This window comes from Ambystoma mexicanum, chromosome 1q (genome assembly GCF_040938575.1).
Source record: "Ambystoma mexicanum isolate Mex_15411 chromosome 1q, UKY_AmexF1_1, whole genome shotgun sequence".
NCBI classification, from domain to species: domain Eukaryota; kingdom Metazoa; phylum Chordata; class Amphibia; order Caudata; family Ambystomatidae; genus Ambystoma; species Ambystoma mexicanum.
Window position 1 is genome coordinate 708,115,796 of NC_090922.1, and position 25,460 is coordinate 708,141,255.

A 25,460-nucleotide genomic window follows, 5' to 3' on the forward strand; every position below is an offset into this window, starting at 1 on the left:
ATATCTGATAAATTCAGAATGGAAAAAAAATAACAGAACTACAAATACCCAGAGAACATCCAAAACCCACTAACCATTTCTTCCACACAAGCCAGGTACTCCTCGCCTACAGCACACGCCCAGAGGGCTAGTGAATGAACCCACCCAAACATGCAAAAACGCACATCACTCTAACCAAGCTACAAACCCAATCACCTCAGACAACTCAACTACTGGACGCCACCCTTCCGGGAACAACAAGCCCAGCGCACAAGACAAAGCACATCCAGAAAGCTCACAGACAGCTAGCTACCAGTTGCTCCTGGGTCGGCACACATCAACAGATGAGCACAACATCTACCCTATCCCTCTTCCCCTGACTAACCAACCCTACCCACGTTTCCTTAAAGAGCCACGTGTGTGTCTAGAGAGCATGCAAATGTTAGCGGTGCGCAGTATAAATCAACATTTCATAACATTTCGCCATCTACTTCAGCAGTGCTCAGAGGCCATCAAAAGTTCATTCAGCTGGCAGTGGTGAGAAGGCCAGGTGCCTAATGTCCACGCAGCATTGATCTGGATGCTACTTGCCAATCCCATGTTTTAATCATACCGCATTGTCTCAGCCTTTTATCCTGTGATGGCCGATCTAAAATGTGTAGCATTCATTTGTGTTTGTGTAAGGCCTATTATTGACAGTCTATTCAACACAGCATAATCATGTTTCACTCCCATACCTCTTGCTAGAGATTCTTCAGGGGCTCTTTGAAGTAAAACTCAGATCACAAATCTATGAACAATTATGCAGCAATCACAGTTTCTCATTGTCTACTACCAACACCTAGGAAAGATTTTAGACTTTAAAACAGGTAGTGAGAAGTCGGATGTTAAGGAGATCTTCTTTTGAACCACAATCTGTTTCTGGTTGGTGAAGCAGTTCTGGCACTTTTCTATGTATAAGAGGGAGAGAGAACACAATGGGGTACGTATTAAAACTGGGTGAAACATAATAAAAATGTTTTTATGAAATACAATATACATTTTATTGATATTGTGATCATTTTCTGAGCAATAAAGAAGTGAGCCACTTTGATATAACATGTTTTTGGGTTGATCCACTGTATGAACAGTGTGTTTGTAAAATGCTTGAAGTTGAATTACCTCAATCCTACAGCAATTTCACTGTGTTATCTTTTTTGGTAATCATACAGAATCTGGGGTAGGGCCACATTCTGATATCTGGGGTTAAAGGCATTGGGTGCACAGCGCTAATTTAGGGGTACGTTAACTACAAGCAAGTGCATTCGATCATGGCCTGTTGGGATGTGATTTTCAATCGCGCTTCCCAGGCTAGTGCTGATATCACTCTGATCTAACAAATGGATCTCTGATTCTGCAGAGCATTACAAGGAACTGGAGCGGTTGAGGGAAACCCTCTTATCCTCGCGATCAAGACTGAAGAATGCGGAGGCTGAGCTGGAGCAGCAGAGGGCGGAGAGTAAGAAACTGCACGAGTCGGCAAAAGAGAAACAGCAGGAGATTCAGCAGCTTCAAGAAGAGCGGCGGTCAAACCAAGAGAGTCAAACCAGGTAGAGCACTGGAGTCTTTAGTCCATCTAGAAGCGCATCCAAATAGATAGTAGATCCAAGTGGACTGTGATGTGTGTGCAGAAAATCTACCCCGTCAAACAGTCATGCAGAGCCAGTTGCTTGTAATTTACACTACACTCCAATAAAACGGCCCCTTGATCTAGGCACCATCGCTTCTTACGAGAATCAGTAGCACACTGCTGTGCTGGTGTGCAGAAACAATACTCCAGTGGCTTGCATGGGCATCCTCGAAGTCTCCACACCACTGAGATACCAAAACATGAAGTTTAGTCAAATGTAGGGTGACCAGATTTTGAAAATAAAAAACCGGGACAGGCCACTGACATAGAAGTAGGACTACAGCTTCAGCAGGGAAACTGTAGTCCTAATTTTATGTGATTGGCATGTCCCGTGTCATGTTGCAGCGCTGGGGTCCCAAGGCTATTTTAAGTCTAAAAAAACCTGTCTGGGATTTGGGGATCGGGTGGCTACCATCCCGGTTTTTGCCAAAAATCATGATATCCGGACAAAAATCAGGATGGTAGCCATCCGATCCCTTAATCCCGGGATGGGGTTTCTCAGCTTAAAAATGTCTCGGGACCCAGAGACGGAGGTGCAAATACCCGGACAGTCCTGGCAAAACCGGGACGTCTGGTCACCCTATCACATGTCCTTATTTACATCATCAATTATGCTTTTCCACTGAGAAAAGGGAAAAGGGTCTTGAGTTCCAATGTTGTAGTATTTACTTTCTTTTGTATGATGTATTTCTTTCCGAAGCGTGCTATCTATGTTACAGTACATGGGTACTATAGAACATATATGAAATTAAGACAGAATGACCAGTATAAGTGTCTGCATTGCTTTTTATGCTTGAACTAAATGACATGCAAAGCCACTAAGATGTGAATTATGCGTGAACGAGAGTTAGTAGTCAATGAGAGGTGTGTTAATAACATATTTTGAAATTGAAAGGAAGAAACAAGCCTGGGATGGCAAAAGCAATTCATGGGAGGGGGTCGAGTGCTTAGTATTGTCTACTGTGTAATGGCGGCCTGTGCGCCCATCTTCTGACATTAAATCACATGCAAGCCCTTTTTTTTTTTAAGGCTCCAGCACAAGGTCACCATCTTTGAACAGCAGCTGAGCGAGAGCCAACAGCTCCTTCAGTCCGTCCAGTCGGAGCTGCAAGTCTACGAAAGGCTCTATGGGACTTCCAAACTTGTGCTCTCAGGTAAGAGTTGTTGAGCTGCCTTTGGAACCTGCTGTACATCTGTAATGTAGGACACGAGTAACTATGGGCAGAAACCATGATTTTGCCAAACCAGCAGACGAGATGCAATAGAATAAATGGCACTTACTGCCTTGGACCTCAAATTTCGTCTACAAGCCAGAGGGGGTGCTGAAACTCCTACTCGATTGAGCTGATGGCTGATTGGGCATTATATAATTAATGATCATATGTCCTTGATTAGAAAGATGGAATAATTGAATATGTATCAAAAATGTAAAACAAATGTTTTACTGGATGCCAAAATTCCAGTGTAAATGTTCTACGTTGCTTTCTATCCTGTACTGGGACAGAGGAATTTGGAGAAAAGAAGTTTAAACATCTGTTTGGGATTATTAGAGAAGTATCTTTGCTAGAACTCATCATTAAACTAGTGGGGGAGGAGTGAAGACTTGCAGTGTACATTTCGGAATTGGCCCTCATGCTGAACCACCAATCAGAAAGTATGGGAAATGTTGCACATATTAGCAATTTGTCCTTTAAAAAAGGATATGCGCAATTGTATTTTCTTTTCCAATAATGTCATCCGCAGTCAAGGAAAGTTCAACTTAAACATTGTGTTTTTGTTTTTTAAACAAATAGTAATTGTCCATTTATAGGTGTATTTCGTTTCTCCAAACTACTCCTAAAAAGTACAATGTGGTGAAAAGATCCTCACAAGTTACCATAAGAATGGCGCTTTAGCACCCCATTTTAATTTCCATTCCTGTGGCGCTTCCTTCGCGAGCTGTTTGCTGCAGTGACTTCAGCTTCTGTCCACGTGATTCTTTCAGCCTATAGCGGGGAGACCTATCAGAGCTTACCCGCCAACTTTGACTTCAAGGAGCTTCTGTCCGAGGTGAAGACCTTGCGGGTGCAGCTCGAGCACAGCATACAGGTCAACAGGTCGCTGAGGCACCACTTGGAGCAGCAACTGGAAGGCAACCCTGGGAAGTCTAGGCCGCGGCCCTCTGCCATTAGCATCTTTGCATTTCCTGGGGATCCGGAGTGCAAGAGGCAACTTTTCCAAGGTAAGTGCAGCAGTTTCCTTCACATCCAAAGTTTAGTTGTGTCTTTCTGATGAATGTGTTTCATTAGAAGAAGGTTTACATTTGGATCACGTGCCATACTTAAGCACACTGGTTATGTTGACAAGTCATCTGCAGTTATTTTAGATTTGTTGGCTTAAGTGATGTCATTAAACGATTCCCAACGATCTACAAGAGGTTGGGTGGGCAGAGGCATAAACCTTATCTAAAATATTTCAGAGCAACTGCATTAGGGAAATGGGATGTGGTCTTGCTAGCTCTCTCCGGCATGTGTTATTCCAACGAAGAGGCAAGCAGGGAAGCCGTTTATTCACAAAATAGGGGAAATCTCTTATACATGCCTTGTTCGCATAGAGACTTTTTAAAGTGTTGCTACCCCGAAGGTCTCATGAAGTAAGACACAGACAACAGATTCAAAGCTCAAAACAAAGTGTTTTATTAAATCAATTGTCAGGATGGTTGAAGGCCTTACTTGGCCTAGGCTAAGGTGGGATCTCCCTACCTGAACGTACCTAAGGAAAGTCTAAGTCAGAAAGTTCAACTTAAAAGTCTGTCTGTGTCCAAAACCCATGCTTGCCCGCACAACTACGCTAAACAATGTGTAGGATGTCAATAATAAAAAGAAACGGTGATCAAACAAAGTTTAGAGCGTCTTCATGTTCTTAGCTTCTTTTTCAGCTCCCCTTCCCCAAGTTCAAGAACGTTCCACAAATACTTGGGCCTCCCTTCCCCAAGTTCAAGGCAACACAGTTCCAAAGGAAAGGTTCTTGAGGGCTCTTTCCTCAAGACGGTATTGCAGTTTATCAAGCCTCAGGGTTCCCTTCCATAAGATTCCACCGTATCCACTTATACTTGGTTTCAAACTTCCAATATTCATCACAACTCCTAGTCAACTTGACACTCCTTCTGGATTGCATTAAGAGTTAACTTAAAGTGCTCCCTCTTGGTTTGTTTCACAATGTCTTTATCTTTCACAATTGAGGGTTCCCTGGTCTACACGCAGTTGTCAGACCACACAGTCCACCCAGATCAGGTTGCGCAACCAGGACCCCTAGGTTCTTCAGCCCACACAGGTTCTTTTATATTTGCCCCTCTGTACAAATTCACATTCACTTAGCGTCTCCTTGTTGGCCTCTTGGCTTTATGCGCAGTTTCAGACTCTCTTGGCTTCTCCTGACTAGCCTCTTGTCTTTGCCTCAATGCGTCACACAACTTCTGCCAGTCTTTGGCCTTGCCATCTGGTATTTATTCATAAGGTTCACTTTGCAGTGGTTTAGTTATTCCCCACCTTTCTGTCAGGCTCTTTCACACTTGCGCTCTTATTTCGCATCTTTTTAGGCACTTTCCCCTTTGACTTTCACCATCTCGCAGCTTTGCCCACAACGTTTTCATTCAGTTCGGTATTAAATATTTGCTTAATATTTCCTTTTACTTTTACTCATTTGGTATTCATAGTTTACTTATTTCAGTTTGTTTGGCATTCTCAGAACACATGTCGGCATTAGCGGGGTGCGCCGGACAGAGTGTTTCCTGCATTACACCCACCGGTTATGCGCGACTCTGCAGCTTTGCTGGTTCTTCTTGATTGATCCTCCTGAATCCATGAGCTTCGCCTCCCTCGTGGCAGTCACCGAGAGTATCTCTTGCTCTCCCGCTTACCGCAGTGGCTGTGGGCTTCGGGCAGATGCAGCTTCCTGCTGTTGCTATTGGCAACCAGAGCTCGGACAGATATTCAGACCTATGCACTGCCTGCACTCACTCGGCCTTGGCGTCTTTCTCCTCTGGACTCACACGGCTCCCAATCCTGGCTCAGAATGCTTCTCTCCAGCCTGTTCCATCCCATGCTCTCCCTGCTTGCACACAGGTCTCTCCTCCATGATGTGCTCTCTTATACTCCCTAGGAGTATTAAGGGTCCACAGGTGTGGGTCAGAAAGCTCAATTGCCTGGCCTCTAATCAACCTATTTATGGGACATGCCTGAATTCCCCAAAAGTGTTAATTCCTAGTCGTCTTCCTCAGTACCAGAGTGGTGAAAATACCTATAGGTGTTTGCTACTCCTAGTCGCCTCTTCCTGGTCCCAGTACTGTAACAGTTCAAATGGGGGGAGATGTCTTACAGTAGCCCATAAAGGCTTGGGGAGGGCCTTGTTGGTTTTCAGGGGGAAAAGGGTTATAACATATCTCACCCTTAAACCTTCTCTTCCTCACCCTCTTCCTGGGGCTTGGAGATTGGTAATGTCTCCTGGCATTTCCATGGTCAGTGGGACAGTGCTAACAATACCCCATAAATGCCTGTGGGATAGAGGGTTTGCCTGGAATGGAAGTGCAGAATACTCTGTCTCACCTGAGGACATCTCATCCCCTCCACTCAGGTGATCCTCCCTTGCTTCTCAACCCCCAGGATCAGGATACAAAAGCAATGGCCTTTCCCAGGCTACCTGAGAAGAGGATCCGGGGGGAATGGGAGTGAGGACACCCTCAGGTTTCTCACACTGCAAACTGAGGACCAAAATGGGTAAACCCAGATTTGTATATTAGCTTGCTTTTATTAAGACATCCTTCACCCTTCATCCTGCCAATTTCAATTTCGAACTTGCAGGAATGTATAGGACCTAAAATATGTTGTGGACATACATGCGTAGTTTTTACTTTGTATTCTGGGACAAGTAGTAGCCCTGCATATATGCAGAGGAAATCAAGGACAAGTTACGGAATGCAAAGAAAAAACAGAACTGGACTATCCGCTTCCAGATGGAATGGGGCACGTTGGCACGTATGGCTCCGTAGGCGGATTGCTATCATTTCAGTGATGATCATTTTCTGTTTCTGAGAAGCTAGAAATGATTAAATCCCTCCATGCAGATGTTGAACCATTGAGTAATCCTGTCTGCTTTTGCAAAAAGCAATGGCTGCTTCAAGAGAAGGGGTATAGACCGTCGCCCCTTTCCCTAATGTGAAACTGAACGTTTGAGAGTATGTTTGGAGGGTTGACTCTCACCCGATGCATTTTCTTAGCATATATATTGTGTGATTTGGGATTTTCCACTCTCATCTTCTCTATCCCTGCTTTAGTGCAGCCTTGGTGAACAAGATATTAAACCATAAAAAGATACACTGAGAAGAAGAAAATAAGTGCCAATATTACATAATAGTTTATTTTCATCTGGCTTTTCGTTATAGCTTTCTACATAGACCATTTTCTATAAAATTGTTATTACCCAAATGAAGTTGGTACACCAACCTCTGAAGTATTACAGGCTAACTTAGACTTGTCAGGATTCGAACCTGTGACCTGCATATCACACAGAAAGCTCAATCCCCTGAGCTATCTCACCAGCCACTCGCCAAATCTTTGGCAACCAACATTTTAAGGCCTTACCTGGGATTGTGTGGGATTTTCTTTCCTACGTGACAAAGATAGCCAATGTTCCTGTGTCACTTTCTTAAACTTAAGGATGGCTAATGGGAAAGAGTGCAGGGAATGCAGATTAGTTGCTTCCTTTGGATAGGCGTACAATGCTTGTAGATTTATATGTGGAACCCCTTTCCTGAGGCGACCATCGAAGTGCTTGAAATATATGAGATGCAGTCATGTGTTCCCAAAACTATTGACTTGACTCAATGATACTTGTTTTCATTGTTATTCCTTGGCAAGTCCCTTAGATTGGGGTATCACAATGTAGGGGAATGGGTTCCAAGCTAGATTGCTACAAGACATGAATGGTGTTGCCTAAAGGGGCCTTCAAAGCAATCAGCGATCGTAAGTAACTCAGTAATGCTGAAAATGTCGGTAGCGTGGTCGCAACACCATCAAGCCTAAGTTACGTGTGAAAACGAGGGCTCTTTTTAGAGCTTCCTTTCTAGACCCATTTCCTCCCACCATTTGCAGTGGGGAAAAATGTACCGTATTGAGAGAATCCATGGTAGATGGTCCCTGTGCAGAAATATCAATGGTTTAGACGTGACCCTTACAAAACATGCTCAACCAGTGGCAAAGGCCTGCACTTCCTAAGCAGATATTACACTTATGCCTCCTAGAGAATAGCCAGTTGTACATGCAGCTGTTCTATCCAACCTTGATAACACCCATTCTCCTTCCTTTGATCAAGCACTATTCTAAAGTGCAGAATCCAGGCTAAGCATTATACCAGTTTTATTTGTGTCTTGTAGATTAGGATACCCACATTAGCTGTCAGTTAGCCAACCAATAACAATGTTATTTAAAGTCGTGTAAAGTAGTGAGAGCCTCGGAATGTGTTACTAAGAGTACGATTGCTTCGTAACCTTTAAACCATTTATATGAAATGCTCAAGCCTGTGTTTTGGCACTGTGCAACAATGGTGGCGTGTGGGCATTACATTTCTACCTAATTTTTCTTTTTTCAGATGCAATTCCTTCTCCTCCGGTTCGTGATGTTGGCATGCATTCACAGGCTCCCTTTTTCTCCGCATGCACCTTTCCGAGCACAGCACTCAATGCTCCTGCCCATGACATTCCTCTCCTGGGACGAGAGCAAGGTACATCACGACACCCCGATATCTTGTAAAAGTGTCTTAAGTACACTCCCACATGCTTGGGAATGCATGCTATAAATATGGGTCCAGATTCTAGCATGTGGTTCTGTTCTTAAAGGATCGTGTAGTTCAGCATCATGTCAAACAAACATGAATAATCAAATTCCACATACTAAACTGTAAAATTATAACTCAGGTGGTCCGGAAATAACGGTGGCGGTAAACCCGCCACCACCGTTGTTTCCGGACCGCCTGATCCCGACTCCTGCAGACGGGAGGTGATGTTCCCGGGTTTAACACCGCCCGCCTGCAGGCGGACGAGGAAACACCGGCAGCATTACGAGATGCTGCCGGTGTTTCCATGATCCCCATTCCCATCGAGTCTCATAGGACTCGATGGGAATGGGGATTAACACCATTCCGCCTCCGTGATTCCCGGAAAACCGGGGTTGTAATGCTCCGGTAATTCCGGGAATCACGGAGGCGGAATGGTAAGACGAGTCCGGCGGTAACCAGGCGGTTTTACCGCCGCACTCGTAATGAGGCCCAATGTCTAAATACAAGGCCTTCTTCCAGCAGTAAGGTTCACTTATTCTTCACCTCTAGGCAATCAGTATAAAGACGGTTGATTTATGCTTGAAAAACGTTGCCTCCAATGGAGGACCTAAGAAGATTAAACCTATCCTAGATGTGTTCCAGATGTTCCTCAGGAGGGCCTAGTGATCCCAAAGATCTTTGCGTATCATCAGCATATTTGTGGAAGGTCACTCCTGCTTAGGCCAATACGTCATGCAGAGGTTTTACTTGCACGTTGACAAGAATAGGCGAAGACAGCTCAAGGTGGCCGAGAAAGATCCATGGGATCCTACTTTGACTCACTGAGAAAGACCAATTAGTTGAAAAAGTAATGAACGCTTATATTGGAGACCAGATGTTGTCCCTCCCAGCACTGTGGTGAGTCGATCAAGCAAAATATAGTGTTCGATCTTTGTCGAATGCCGCCGACGTATCAAGCTGCATAAGTCGGCCTGATTTTTCCACCTCGATCAATTGAAGAGGATTTTCCTTGACACTACGTAGAGTCGTTTCAGTGCCACGATTCAGTCTGAAAACCGACTGCCGATCGCCTAATAGCTTTGCGCCCTCAATGTGAACCCTTAGCTGAATGGAAGCTGCCTTGTCTGGGATTTTTAAAAGGAAGGGAAAATTAGAAATTGTCCTGCAATTAGAGCAAAGCGCTGAATTGAGGGACATTTGTTTCAAACGTGGCGTGACCCATGTTCTTTTAAGGGAGTCAGAGATGCATTTCTCCTTAAAGGGCAAATTAAGAACTTTCAACATCAAAGGGGGTCAGATGTCCAGGTGAGCTTTTATTGCCGCAGAAGGAAACGCATCAGTCGGTGCATAGGTAGGAGGTGGAGTATTAACTATTCAGCACTGCAGCGACTTCTTTATGGGAGGACAAAACGGGCACTTGGCCCGGGCCCATCTTGGGGGGGAAGGGGGGCCCATAAGGCTGCATTATCTTAGAAACCAGTTTCCATTGTTTTGCAAACATAAATGGCACACTTTAGGATATTTTACAGGCTGCTGCTGAGACTAAACCTATTGCCTGTCTGTTGTTGACAAGAACTTTCTGTTCCGATTAATTAACCCCGTAATACTTTCTTTGTTCACTGTATACATAGTTGGTGCGTCCACAATAGCACACACAGCTCCTGTAGCATGTTCACCTTTCTGTGGGGACCCTAATGATCATGTGCAACAGCCAAAGTTAAAATGCATATTGATACATTTGAGTGCTGCAATGGTGAAGAAGATAGCTCAGCTTGTTTTTCATTTTTTTATAACAATTTTTATTGGTTTTCACATATAACCGTCCGCAAATACAAACCATTACTTAGTCACACAAATATATAACTAGTTATATGTTTTTTTCTCCCCTCCCCCACCCAGCTTGGCCCACTTTGTGCGCCCCCTCCTCTATTCCTTCCATTATTCGGCTGTTCCGGACTCTCCTCTCCATACCTAGACTCGCCTTCGTCCTGGGCTGCTTGTCCGGGGACGAACAAAGCAGCGATCAGTTGCCTCCAAGCCTCTAGTCCACCACCCTGTGATTCTTCATTCCTCCCCTCCCTTCTTGCCAAATAGCTCAGCGTGTTAAGCACTCATTGCTGAGATCTGTGTTCATATGCAAGATTACAAAACTAAATTCCACAAAGGTCGACTCAGCCTTTCCTATGTCTGAAGTTGATCAACAAATATGTCTGTGTACTTTGCTTTGTAGCACATTAGGTGCTAATAACAGCAATGTGCCTGCACCAGATAGCGGTAGCTATAAAAACGCAGAGCATCAGTTTGGTGAAGGTCTAGAAATCAGAAGTTGGTTTCTTCAGACAGGGATTGTAAAACCCAGACAGCCACCCCTTATGATGAGCATAAAGGGGTAATTCAAGAATGTGAAACCAAGACGTACATTTGCGTGTCCGTGCTTTGTCAGCAGATGATACAGTCATCCTGGTCAAATCATTTATATAACTGACAGTACTGTGCTGTCTTCTGCGGAAAGGTTTCCCTTATTACATGCTGGTAGCATCGTTTAGCCCATTACCTGATATTTTTATTTAAGTCATTTGAGTGGAAGGGGTTCTACGCAGAAGAAAACGGACCACATATTGAAGGCCTCTGGCAAGCATCTTTTAAACTCTGTCCATTTGACACAAAAAAAGGGTTGCTTTTTTGTACAATGCACAGGGTTATCTGTTCGTTAATAAATAAGTAATTTCACAAGCCTGTGTTTTGGGAATATTTAAAGCTTTAAAATAGAAAACAGAAAACCAGATGAAATCGTTTAAGATCACATCAATTAGTATGTTGATACTTAAATACTTTCCATGATGATAGAGGAAATTGAGGTAGAATCATCCCAGTGTTTCATTATACGCCTCTATAAAATGTCGTTTTAAAAAAACTGTCATGTTGGGTTATGTGACTTGTCTACTTTCCAAGTTGCTTGTATAAAATTAGATTATTTTAGTTCATGGTGAGATCTGGAGAATAAACTAGCAGCAATTGCAGAATGGGAACGAATCCCAGCATCACCGCTTAAGCAATGTGTGATCCTCATCTCATTTAATCTCATATTGCCCAACTCGTCACAATTACCAGGCACCAAACCTTTCAAAAAGGTCACCTCTCACAGTGATTTCGTTCTCAGTGTGTGGTCTTCAAACGCGCCTCACACATGCTTTCAATGGCTACAGTGTTAGTATTCATAAGAGTGAGCATTTATATATTGCACACCACAAGCACTACAGAAGTACCCTTGTCGTGGACTGCTGATGTTGTTTTTGAAATGCTGCTTCTTTATCATTCTGATGGGACTGAAAGGTAGTACCTATGCTTATTTTGCGAGGCAACATATCAAGCTATGGGTGGTGATCGTGATGATGGGGGGTGCGCCCTAATATTCAGATCCCTTAATTCTTTTGGTTTGGTAGAGGAGGGGCCCACAGGTATCAGTGCCCCGAGCCCCAAAAGTGATTAAGATGGTCCTGTTCAGCGGATGCGTTTATGGTGATTGGATGAGAAAGGAAATTGGGAGGTGGAAGGGGCCATTTAGTGGAATCCCAGGACAAAACGGTGGTAGAGTTGTGTGTGCTAATAGGTTTGGTAGCAATGGTATTCCAAATCTCTATTATGTTGTTAATAAACAAATGCTGACGATTAACACACCAGAGTTTAGAGGGCGGAGTTCCTTGGGGACCGCAAGGGGGACTACTAACTTGTGGACACATTTTTAAACGCAACTCCGATGAATTTGCACGTGTGGCAATCTGTGTATCATAGTGCATTTTGTAGCTTCTAGGAACGCAATTTTATCATTTTTGCAGAGAGATTTATGCTCTCGCCCCTGTATATTTGTGGGGTTTTGGTAATTTCCTGTGTGCCGCTCATTCTTTGGTTTTGAGGGCATACACATGCGTAGAATACCACGCCGAGTTCTTGAGATGCTTAATCTGTTTGGGGCTGATATGTCCATGGCAGATGCAATCAATGTGTTAGAACCTAGGCCTGAGACTCAAAGGAAGTGAACTTGTTATGCAGATCCTTGGCTGCCCTATTTCAGTACATAATGCTTCTTATGTAATAAGTGACGCACTCCTTGCTTACCAATACGTTATATACTGCCTCGGGAACAGGTATTCTAAACCTAAAATAATTATAAAATAGAAAGGATCTCGAAAGGCACCGGCATAAAATCTGGCATTTAAAGTGAGTAGGGAGGGTAACATTTTAGTTCAAATTCTAGGATTCTAATTACTAACCACAAAACTGTGGCAGCCCCATCTGCGACATCCTGAAAGGCTACGCTTAAATCACTTAAGAATTTTTGCTTTATTAAAAGTTTTTTGAGTGGACAGTATTCAGTCAACGGGTTCTGTGAAATGTAGAGTAGGCTCTGGAGTGTGACACAGAAAGAACAAATGAGTAAAGGAATCAGTGTTACCACGGTTCATACTGAAGGTGTGACATCCTTCCATGTTGGCATAGTCAAAGGTCTGAAGAGATATGGCCGATATATATATTAACGCTACTCCCCCACCTCTGTCTGAAATGTTATCAATGTTGATGCTAGAGTAGCTATGGACAGACATGGGCCAGAGTAAGGGATAAGCCATATTTCCTAGCTAGCCAGTGGTGAAGATCATTGGAAGTAATGAGTGCCTGCACTGCAAGCGCCTGAAACTCCAGAGAATGGTCATTCAGAGGTGAGACTAAGAGCGAGGAATTCTGCTCAGTGGAAAGAGGCTCTGAAAGCTGCAAGGAGAACGGCGGCTTACCCCTAAAACAGGAAACAGTTCTATCACCTCGTGAAGTGGGAGTAGACTCAGGTAAATACGGAAACCATAAGCCCAGAGGTTCCGGTGTGGCTTCATGCAATTGCAGTCTAGCAACAATGGATGACGATTTGAGGGGAAAGAACGTAACTGTTTAGTAGCAAGGCGACGTGCAGTGTCTCTGCCTCTTCATGTCTAAATTCCATTTAACCAGTTGTCAAAAGGTTATATCTGGATCTAATTGAGGTATATTGTTATTTTGACATTACACGATTTGTGTTCGGTGGATAAAGCAAGGGGTGGTGTATGGTCTCAATTAAAACAACAGCTGAAATCAATACACACAAAAACCAGATCTAAGAGGCAACTGAAGTTATTTAGACTGTTCACCGGAGCAGCGCAGTGCTGTAGACTTCCATACGCCAGCTACTGGATCCCATAGAAACCAGTTATCACCAGTCAAGTGAGATGTTCCACGCGGCTGGACCCCTGCCCTCATCATATCGTGTGGACCCAAAGGTCAGTGTTTTTAGATGAAGCATGTCTTGCCTTTGCTCAAGACCCTTTAGAAAGCAAACCTGTTCTGGGCTCTCTTTGCTCCTGGGGTTTTCCAGGTTGGGATATTGGAACTGTTCGTTTCCAGATGGCACCATAGGTAGGTCTGCTGCAGAGCTGCAAAAGCAGTGACATGGCCTTAATGGGCCCCTCATTACAAGTGCTCTTTATAAGTTTATCCCATTGTTTTAGGGGTTGAAATGTAAAAACAAAATCATATGCTGGCTTGATCAATGCAGCCTGGGTCTGGGCATACCACTCTTGGCATTGCTGCCGCCCCACACCCGCGCCCGCGCTGTGGCTGGAGTGATGAGGCATGGTGGAGACTTATGCCGGGACTGTGTCACCTCACAGCACCCCTCACCTATTCTCACTATAGCTATGCTCAAACTCACTTGAATGTTTTTCTGAATACTTTTTAGTGGATACTTTAGTAACCTTGTGATCTATCCTTTGCAAAAACAAGTTGTAGGCGATCAACATGATTGTATCACCCCTCCGGCACTGTGCAAACGGGTAGTGCGAGTTGCAGGAATATTTCTCACAATAAAAAAAATAACAGCAGTATTTGTGCAGTGAAAACCCACAATAGTCTGCGGATAACTGATCCAGCCTTTCACCCATCTGTCCCCTGTCGTTCCAGCCTTTCACCCATCTGCACATCTGGCCTCTGGCGTTCATCATGGGAAAGGTTTTTATTTATCATTGCTTTCCAATACTGCAGCCAGAGTACACCTGCGCCGTCATCCATGCTGTTTGCTCATAGCGCGCCTGATCTTCACGTGTAAGCAGTGGGCCTCATTATGGGTTGTCCGGTCTGGTATTAAAGTGCTGGTAATTCCGTATACCGTCATTTTACCGGTTCGGCCAACCACAAATTTGCCAGTAGAGGATCTGATCCACTTGCAGGCCTCACCTGCCGGTATATCAGGCCCCTACCGGCAAAGACTTGCCGGAATCACCAGCACCGATTCCTATGGGACTGCATGGAATGGGGAGTTACCGGCATCTCCACCGCCCATAATATCCTGGTAATAGTGGGATATCTGGCAGCGGAGACGGTATGGTAGCTCACCAGTATCCCGCCAGAATGGCCGTCGGGATATCGGGGAACTCATAATGAGCCCAGCGTGTAGCATTGCTGAGGGTTTGCCATTTGAATATCCATTGTCAGGATAGCAATGTTGCCTTTGCATGGCACATCTGTGGAGCCACAGACAGAAAGCTGGCATTTGCCGTTCAGTCTCATCCCTTATCTCAAAAGTAATGGGCCTATGACTTCTCTGTGGAAAATGGAACTTACAAATGGTCGAAAATGTGAGATTTATTGCACCAATGTTATTTTCCGCAGCCTCCGAGATTGCCTATTCAAGGCACATCTGTTAGTCTCTGCATCATTATTGCAATTTCCCATAGCAACCATGTCAATTGCATCCCATTTCACACAATTACTTACTGGCATTCTCGTGTGTGTGATATGATGTGCCCGTTAAGCACTGCCACCCCCCCCCCCCCCAACTAACCTTTATCACATATGGGTTTTTCAGATAAATGTTGCCAGGACAATCCCGTAGAAAACTCCTCCTCGATACTGGAAGGCGACGCCCCAGATGGCTCCTTTGCAAATAAGAACGGACGTCACGTGATTGGCCATATTGATGATTACGGAGCCTTGAAGCAGCAGGTCCTGGAGGGGAAAGTGCTGATCCATAAAATGGAATCTCTCATGCAATCAAGCCTTAATATCCCCTTCTTGGAAATCCATGGAACCAAGGTATCATCCCAATGGGCAAACGTGAGAATGTCTTTGATTTTTCCAGAGTCCATTAATTGTTTTTTTCATAAATGCCTGTTCATTATTTATTTGTAGAGAGCACCTAACCCTGAGGTATCTGGGCGCTTAAGCTTAAGGACGGTTGTTACAGATATATACGATGGTTAGACAGTTAGCTGATGACACGTGTTACATATTGGTCAGCAAGAGGGCAACATAAGGGAAATATGTACAGAAAACCAGAGGGCATGGACACAGTTACAGTAGTTACATAAATAGACTGATGAGAAGCAGGCACACATTCAATGGAAGCAATGACAGCGGAGTTAGAGACGGGTAGAACTGTATTAGTTGTGCTGTGCATAGAGCCATGATGTGTGTGTGTGTCTTTGTGTGCGCGCACGTGCTTCAAGGCATTCCATGTGTGTCGATCAGTTTGTTACTGAATGTCTGTTATGCAAAATGTCAGCATGACTGTTACCCTGCCAACTCTACGGGCAATGACTTTACCCCTTTTACACGGTCTTACACCTACAAAAGTCTTAATTTTTTGTAGCCATAATGGGCCACCATAAATGAGGAAAGGCTGGTAATCAGTGCGTTGGGAGGCAACAGTCAATGCAAAGCCAGGCTTTCCTAAATTCCGTGTCATCGCTAGTGGTGTGATGTTCTTTCAGTTCGAGAACTCCAGCCTGCGCTCTGAATGATTGCATTGACCAGCACCGAGATGAATGACCTGTTTTCTCCAAAAGTTGATTGGCTAGTAGTGAGGAAGGCATCTAGTCACGTCATTGCCAGAATAATCTCCTGGTTGGTCAGAGAGAATCCTTTTAATAAACCTGTGATTAGCCCATTCCACACCTGTACCTCTTGAGGGAGTGGTACTAAAAATGGAGGAGGCAGAGTGTTAGCACTTGGTAATCCTGTGCCTTTAATACCGCTTCTACTATATTAATCAAAGGTACTCCTGCTAAATCAATCGCTTTTGATGTTGCATTTGAGTTGGACTTTCCTGGGCTCCTGCAGATATCATAAGACTTACAAGAAGGGAAGAATTCAGTACTAAGAGTCGGAGGTTCTTTCTTCAAAGGTGCTGCACTCTCACTAGTGTGAGTTCAGTCCTTCCAGTTGGGGTGTTTGCTTCACCTTCATTCCTCTGGCTAAACTAGTCAGCACCTTGTTTCTGGACACTTCCTAGACTTGGATTTTAGGATGCATTTCTCTTTCTGTCTTGAGGAATGGGTGCAGGAGGGAGTCGGGTGCCTACATGGGAGGGGGAATGTGGGAAATGTGTCACCTTAGAATCTACAAGCAACCAGGGGAGGAAACATTGGGGATTAAATCATCCAGTCTGAGATTTCGTAGGAAGTGGAGGGTGTGTGAACCTAGGTGTTCTGGAGAAGCCATTCCTTAAAGAGGAGGGTCTTTTAGCTCCTTGCTGAACTGTAGAAGTGAGGGCGGTGAGCCTGAAGTGGATGGGGAGGAGGTTCCAGAATCTTGGGGCATAGACCGATATGGCCGGTCTTCTGTTTTTTCTCCCTGCACCAGCGGATTTCAAGTCTGCCATGCACTTACTTCTGGTGGATTGTTGGCCTCCAGAGATGCTGAGTTTCTTAGTGACATTTTGTGCATGATGCAGCAGGATTTGAAGATAAGGGCTTGCAGCGGGAGCCAGTGCAGTTTGATGAGGGTCAGGTGATGTGGTTGAATTTGAGTAGTCCTTTGATGAGTCATGCTGCAGCATGCAGGACACATCTCGGCGGTGCCAGGATAATTGCCAGAAGGCCTTCCAAAAGGGCATGACCACCATCCAGGTGGGAGAGCGTGACGGCTTGGACAGCAGATCGGAAGTTTTTTTTCTCGGATGAAGGTCTTGATTTTCCACAGGAGAGAAAGTTGGTACCAAAAAGTTTGTGTCTTACTTGCTATGTGCTGTTTGAAGGAGAGGTGCCTGTCAATGCAGAACCCAAGGGACTTGGCACAGATGGCCAGCAGGAGTGTGAAGCCCTTGAGCTGCATAGCTGAGATCCATGTATGGATGTCAGTGTTTTGTGTTGTTTGTCAGGAGTAGGATTTCAGTCTTGGAGGGGTTGAGTTTCAAGTAAACATTGGACATCCACAACTGGATCAATGAGAGGCAGGCCTTGACCCTGTGGATGTCTCCTGATGGAGGATATCTTGAGGTAGAGCTGTGCGTCATCTGCATATTGGTGGATTTGGATGTTGTGTGGAGCGAAGAGGATTCCAAGGGGTTCCCTGTAAAGACTGAAGATCACAGGAGAGAAGATGGATACTTGTAGGACTCCACGGGTGATGGGTAGAGTTGGTGATCTGGAGGAATCCCTTTGTACAAACTGGTGGTAATTAGCAAGGAACCAGCTGAGGACAATCTCTCTGATCCCCATGCAGCAATGTAGATTGTCCATGAGTGTATGGTGGTCCACTGTGTCAAATGCTGCTGAAAGGTCAAGGAGAAACCAGGAGGCAAGGAGGGCCATTATTGAGTATTTTAAGGGCATCATCAATCACATTGACGGCTGCAGTTGCTCAGGTTGCCAGGGTTCAGAGTTGGTTTCTTGAGAAGCAGCAGGATTTGTCCAGTCCTGATGGTCGAGGGGAAGGTGCCTTGAGTTTGGACCTGTTGATGATAGTCGGGTAATTGAGGAGTGCTTCAGTAAGAAGGGTCTTGAGCGCAGAGGCAGGGATGATGTCATCCAAGTACTATGTGGCCTTGAGAGATTCTAGGTTAGCAGTGAGGTCTTCCATGGTGAGTGTCTTGAAAGTTGTCCCGGTAATTGTGGTTCTGTGAGATGGGATGTGTAGTGTGCTGTCAGTTGTAGGATTGGTGTCTGTGTTGGTGTATCATGCTGATCTTGTTGATGAAGAAAGAGTTGATGGTGGTCGATTTTCCAATAGAGTGCAGTATGGGTGGGTCAGGGAGAGGGTTGATGCAGTGCTTAATGGCTTCGAAAAGGGCTTTACTTTGATGGCCTTTGCTATGATGTTTTGGTAGTAGTTGGCATTGGCAGTAGTGATCAGTCATCTGCATGTAGCAGAGAGTTGCTTGAGCAGGGCGAGGTTGGATGTGCTGCAGGATTTCCACCAAGCCTTTTCTTGTTTTCTGATGGTGTGTTTGTGAAATGTGAGCTCTTGACTGTGCCAGGGTGCCGAAGCTTTAGGGTTAAGGGTGAGTTGTTTCACTGGGGCCTGGCAGTTGATGTTGGTTGTGAGGGTGGTATTCTTGGAGAAGCAAGTCCCAGTCCTGTTTTGTCAGAGGTAGATCAGTCCATGTGAAGGGGAGTTTGATGAGGTCTTCTGTCGGAGTTTCCACTGGGAAGTTCTTGAATGATCTGAAGGCTTTTTTGCTCAGGTTTGCAATGGATTTGCTTGACTGGTGTGACTAATGTTAAAGGGGATCGCCAGATGGTCTCACCAGTCAAGCGGGATTGGAGGGCTGTAATGGAGGGTGGGCAGGGAGGTGATGATGAGGTTGAGGATATTACCTTTCCTGTGAGTTGGGTCTTTCATGTGCTGTGTGAGGATCAGTGTGTCGGGTAGGCAATGGAGGTCTTCCTTCATTGACTTGGTTGCTAGCCTGGAAGGCATGTTGAAGTCGCAGAGGAAGATGATGTTAGCACGTGCGAGAGACATGGTGATGACCAAGTCTGTGAAGTATTTGATAAAGGAGGTGTTGTTCTTGGGTGTTCAGTACATGAAGTGTCCATTGGGGAGAGCAGGAAGTGGCATGTAAGGGTTTTGAAAGAGCCAATGGTGGGTGCGTCCAGTTGGGTGCAGGACCATGATGCCTTGTGAATGATGGCAAAGCCTCTGCCACTCTTGTTTGGCTGGTCTAGTTGTAGAATTCTCTAGCTGTTGGGGATGTGGACGTCTAGGATGTATGTGGAGGTGAATGTCATTCAGGTTTCAGTAATGAAGATGGCATTCAAGTCATGTGTGGTGATGAGGTTGGCAATGTGTGCTGCATGGTTGGTTGCTGAGTAAACATTGGTGAGCATCTGTTTTTTCGTGAAGTGGCAGATGATGGAGTGCTGACCGGGTCTATGGTGACACAGGTGAGATTGTTGCGATGCAGTGTCCATGATGATGATGATGATGATGCTGGTGAGTGGTGTGGTTGTTGGAGATGAGTGGTGATAGTAGAGATGGGCTGTTGGGAGTGAGGGGTGAAACACATTTTCGATGGAGCTTACCTGATGTTAGAGGAGCTGGGGTTCTTTTCCTGGGTCCTCCCGGTCCAAACAGGAATTGCCCTTTTCTTCATCTGCCCTTCACTTCAGACCCCTGGGTGGGAGACACCCTTGATCTAAGAATTAAGAAAGAAAAGGTGCAGGACCCAACAGGTGTGTGGGGCATGGGTCACATGACCACAATCGACTTGCATCTGCTCACCAAGTGTAAAAGAAGAGGTTGCCTGAGAGCCACAGAAACCTGTGGTGGGCGGAGCAACTGAGTGGCAGGGCCTGTTCATGTGACCAGCAGCCACCTCAATGCCCCGCCCTGGCTGCACTTACTCAGAGCCATGCTGCCCTGATTGCCCTCCCCCACCGTTCCCCTGAACTTCCTCCTCTCCTGTTCCCTACACTTCTTGTTGCACTTGCACGATCCCAATGTCACAAGGCATAGTAGGATCATTTGTCTTGTCTCCCCTCTGTCTCCCCTGCCTTGTCTTGTGGCGCCTAGAAACACTTGTGTACAGGCATGTTATAAATATGATATCATATATCAATGATGTCTGCCTAGAGCTGTCCTGGAGTCCTTAAGTGTTTGCCTGGAAGGTGCCAACATTGATAGTGGATCGAGTCACTGAGTGGTAGGGCCTGGTCAGGCTACCTGGAGTTGGCCTGGAGTCCTTAAGTAGCTGCCTGGAAGGTGCCAAAATTGGTGGTGGGTGGAGCAACTTAGTGTCGGCCTTGTCACATGCCCAGCAGCCTCCTCAATTCTTTCTCTACGCTTGGACATGATAGCGTATTGAAAAATCTCTCCAGCAATCCATTTCATAGTGAATCAAAGGATTGTAAACACTGCACCTATCAGCTTCTAACGTTAAACACCTCGTTTCATGATTCGAAGGTTCCCGTTCACTTCCAGGTTATCACAGCCCTATGGCAATGCTTGGTAAAACTAGAAGGTTAGAATGCAAGATTCCAGTGAAGGGAATGAGGAACCAAACAAGGATAAGGAACACAGCTTAGAGGTTCAGGCCAGATATGCACAAAAATACTAAATCGAATTGTGCAGATAAAAAGGAAAACATTGGGGAAGAGTTGGATGCCAACCGAGCCAAACAGTGGACGAGCCAAGCAACTCACAACTTTGTCATGCAATGAGTGTTTATACTCATTTTGACAAAGAGATCCCCACCAATGTCCCTGAAGCAAAAAGCATTTGGGTGTCCTCATAGGCTGGTCATTGATACTGAAATTGTCTGGATGCCATTTTTGATAAGGACAGCATGTCCAAAACAGATTCTTACTGCGACATGAGCCAAACACCACGTATCTATGCGCCTGTGTCGGATCTGCCAGCTGTCCCCATAGGACTCATGGAGCCAGACCCCGTGCCTAGTACACATGAATAGCTCACTCTTGAGTGGTCCACTGTGTGAAAGTAGTTGCTTTCCTTCCAATTTCTTCCTTATTCATTTATCGCTGTTTCATGAGGAACCAATTGCAAATTAAGTTGCTTCACTGCGCCTAAAATGTAGATGTAGTGGTGTAAGTTATAGGTACACGTTTTCGGTTGATAAAGTCTCTTGTAGCATTATTACACCTTGAACTTTTTGCAGGGGTCAACTGGACCCTCCAGGTAGCACGTATGACAGTTTGTACCTCAGGAATTACATTGGCTCAAAGAGGATGCAGTTTTTCTTAGGAAATGGTGGAAGAGATGGACATTCTTCTGATCAGGCCTGAGAGATACTGATCCTGATGCTGCTGGCCCTCAGAGCCCAATGAGTTATCTCTAAATACAAACCTAATTTTACTTGTTAAAACGTCAATAACCTTAAGTCTTTCACTCTCCTTAATATGTATGTATTTCTTAATTTCAAGGAAATCATTAATGAAGTGGCAATGAAAGAGTTAATGATCCCAGGCATACATTTTTGTTAATATAATTGATAATGATATAAGAGCTTTTTTGTTTAAGTACACACATTTGATCCTTTAGTGATTCAGATAATTTTCTAAATTGCATTCATGTCACTTGTGTTCACTCTGTACATTGTTGGTGCAAAGTGCAAGGACTCTTTGTTAAACACAGGGATAACGTTAACAATAGAACTTTTCGGGGGAGTCATGCAAATGCCTTTCTACAGGCAATCCGACCAGAGGCAACTATGTGATTGTGTATCTGCAGCAAATTATAATTGCTGTCAGTCTACTCTCGGGTGCTAGCAAAGAAAGAGTTTGGTGGTCAAGAAAAGTAGCTTCATGCAAGAAGAGCTTCTGTGGCATCACTGGTGATGCTGCTCTTCTGTAAAGACAACAACTAGCAATAGGGTAACACTGTTCACTTTGCAGAAGGTGCCACTCCAGTATGTTCGGATGCATATAGTGGGAATGGACTAAGGTCTTGCCATTACCTTTGACTTTCTTTAGGTTGTAGTTCAGTTATTGTACAATGGGTAGTGTGGCGAACCAGAAGTGGGAGTCGGACTAAGTTGTGACATGTTCAAAAACGCTTATCTAACCCTACGCCTACGAGGGAAATTCCCTACATATCAAACTAAAGCAATGGTGCTCCTGAAATCTCCAAAAGAAATAGTTTTTAGTCCAAACCCTACTTACTCTCTTGCCCTACCACTTATACAAACGTAACAGAAATATAGACCATAGCAAGGGCCTCTATCCTAGGGTTTTGCTTTGCCCAACTACTGTGATCTCTTTCCAAAAAAGGTTTTAAAAGTTAACCAATGTCTCACAATGCGGTCTTCCAGCCTCTGAAGGTTCTGAATTGACAGTATTAAATCTTTAAATGCTTCTGCCACTTTCCCTTCTTTACATGGAAGAAGGCTCTCCTTGATGTAATGCCACCATTTCTGACTTGGTGTTTGACAAAGTCCCTGTTGTGGATTTGAGCACGGGAACCTTTCAGGTTGTCTCTGTTCCCAGTCTTGCTCAATATGTTTTGTATTTACAGGGATTCCCAAAGCCCTTTGGCCCTCTAATAGGCTTGCTTCCACGGGGCCTCAGTTGGGTGTCTGCCTTATCTGGCATTCAGGTTTTGCTGGCTCCCGCAACCTTTTTGGCTTTCCCAACCTTGGATACAACTGTTCGCCCCTCTCAGCGGCATTACCTCTTCGGGAGCATTTGCTTCCCTCATTCTTCCCTGCCTGGCAGAAAATGTACTTCTCATGCAGAGATCGGGAATCCAATCTCTTTGCTGCGGTCTGGTCTCCGCATCGGTTAATGGGCCCCAGGTCCACAACAGCTACCGTGTGTTCGCACTAGCAAGCAAGACGGCCTTGTCACCGTCACTGTCTCCGTCTCTGTCGAGATTTTGGCGTCTTTGCCATTTAGGCCACCATCCTTCTGGCGTCTTGCTCGTGCTCAGCTCACTCTCCATTCTATCGTTAGCTCTGCGTTCTATCGTAGCTCCACCCCTCCAGGACATACTCTCGTCCGAGGCTCACCTCAGCATAGGATTCTCTCTCTTCCCTTCCAAGTTCCTTGTCGTTTTATGGATGTCATTGCACACAAAAGGGGTGTGTCATTCCTCTTTGTCTGTGGAGTTCAGGCGAGATACAGCATTATCTGAAGCCAAAGATATTGAAGAAATATCAATATTTGGAAAATCCAGAACAGAAGAAACAACTGTTTTTCCGATTGTAGGAAGATCCTGTATTCTGGACAGAGAGTTCCTTACAGGAATGTGAGTCCTTTTCCAAAGGTAGGGGAGCCACTCACAGTGATGGCCTACTTTCCCAGACCTCTAGGGAGGGTCTTGCTTAGTGGGCTCAGCTCCCTAGCCTCAAAGAGGGTGGCTCCCCTCTGGGGAGTAGGGATGAATAGTTCAGATTTGTCACGGTAGCAAGCACAGGCCACAGGCTGTGTTGGTTGACAGTCTAGGGAATATGTCCCTTCTTGTTGAGTCCATGGAGGCATTGGGCAGAAAGACTTTCTTTGGCTCAGGGGATCATTGATGGTTGCGACTCAGCGGTGCCCCACGGCTCAAGGAAAGGCATTGTTTCTCTCTGGTCGGTAGATGTTTGGTGTCTCTCGATACACAGCAGAGCTTTGTTTTCAGAACATTTCTTGGAAGAGTTCAGGGGCCAGTCAAGCTTCCTCACTATTTCTTCCATCTTTGAAAAGTTAAGCATGCATACCCTGTGGCTAAATTTTAGATTGAGTTTTAGGGAAGTAACTCAGTTTCCAATCACATAGTTGCATTTTTTCAAACGTTTGATGGTCATCCAATCACTGGGAGCTGCCACATTCAAATTCCGGTGTTTCCTTCCCAGGCTTTTCCCATGTGAGTCGTCGGACATGAATCCTGACACCACTCGCACCATATCATACTGGTTTTGGCAGTTGTGACCCTCACTCTGCTGCAGGCAGTAGCCATGACCATACATGGCAACATCTGCATGCCACTCGCTCCTCTCGTGGGAGCATGTCTGGACATCGGACATATTTCTTGATTTACAAAGGCTCTCCTTGTATGGACACTCCCAGGGTGCAGTTGGCTGTAGCGTGGCACAATAATGTTCAGCGTCCCTAACAAGGCCAAACAAGTCCGGTTGCGGCAGGTTGAATGTGTTTAGCCGACTGATCTAGAAAGTTCAAATCAAATGCAGATGCCACCATTTAATCAAGTGGAAAGTCTGTTGGTGAGATTCTACTGTCAGACAATTCACATTTGCATGCATACGTGGTTATTTCCTGGTAAATACTCAATATCATCCTTCAGTGATACAGGGGGTAATGAGAACATCTGTTTTGACATTAAGTCCAATTCCCAAATTCAGTGCTACTGTATGTCAATCTTCCTCCCCTTTAAAAAACATATCCTCTTTTCACAGGGGACTCTTGGTTCTAAGTGGCCCTGTGTGCTCATGCAGATCCTATGCCGTGCTCAGAACCTGTCAAATGGAGCTGGCTGTCCGGTCGATGGAGTGTAGGTTTGGTACACAGTTAACGGAAGCGTGGATTACTTCAGCGGGTTGCTCATCTTTAGTACACTGCGCGTGGGTTCAGAGTCGAAACCTAATCGAAGCAGCTGATGCCTTTCGCTGGTCCTTCATTGATGTTTCATTCCATTTCATGGGTATTGCTTAGAGGACTCATTTACGTCGTTACGCCTGTTCTCATGGACAGGCGTATTGTGGAGGGGCGTCGAACAGCTTACCGCAAGGATCTGATGTTGAAAAAAGGTTGTCTCTGTTCTTTAGGGGACTGCTTTTGTAGTTCACATAAACAACATGGCACATTTCCTGGCAGAAGAGACTTGGATGTGTGATTGCTTAACTGGGTGCAATGCGAGCCAGAAAAGTGGGTCAGTGGATTTTCAGAACTGGAATTCATTCATAATGAGCGTGTCTTCCAGCCAGAAAAAGAAGCCACCAGCAGGTCTCTTGGGCGGGGAAAGTGAAATAGTCTTCTGCAGGTGAAACTACTTTCTCGCGAATTGTGTAAAGCGAGCGATATATGATTTTTCTGTGACAGTTTAATTCAGTCTCATGAACTCGCAGTTGTAGTTCTCGCGCTTTTCGAACCGTTGATTATCACCTATAAAGCATCAACTATGGGAGCCAGATAAATACCATAATCCTTGAAATGTACAGTCATTTTTACTGTCAAATGTTATAGTTCATGGTATTTAACATCTTTGGCTCGAGTATTAAAATCACAAAGACTTATTTATTGTT

General features: G+C 45.0%; 1 protein-coding gene across 14 annotated transcripts in view; it reads left to right on the plus strand.

Annotated features, from left to right (window-relative positions):
* Positions 1-25,460, plus strand: part of PDE4DIP (phosphodiesterase 4D interacting protein) — a 1,465,918-nt gene that overhangs the window by 1,401,456 nt on the left and 39,002 nt on the right. For all 14 annotated transcript variants that reach the window (XM_069641322.1, XM_069641325.1, XM_069641324.1 and 11 more), the window contains 5 exons: positions 1,379-1,568; positions 2,678-2,802; positions 3,633-3,869; positions 8,273-8,404; positions 15,345-15,571. In XM_069641322.1, the coding sequence (XP_069497423.1) occupies positions 1,379-1,568; positions 2,678-2,802; positions 3,633-3,869; positions 8,273-8,404; positions 15,345-15,571 (911 nt within the window). The remainder of the gene's footprint in view (positions 1-1,378; positions 1,569-2,677; positions 2,803-3,632; positions 3,870-8,272; positions 8,405-15,344; positions 15,572-25,460) is intronic.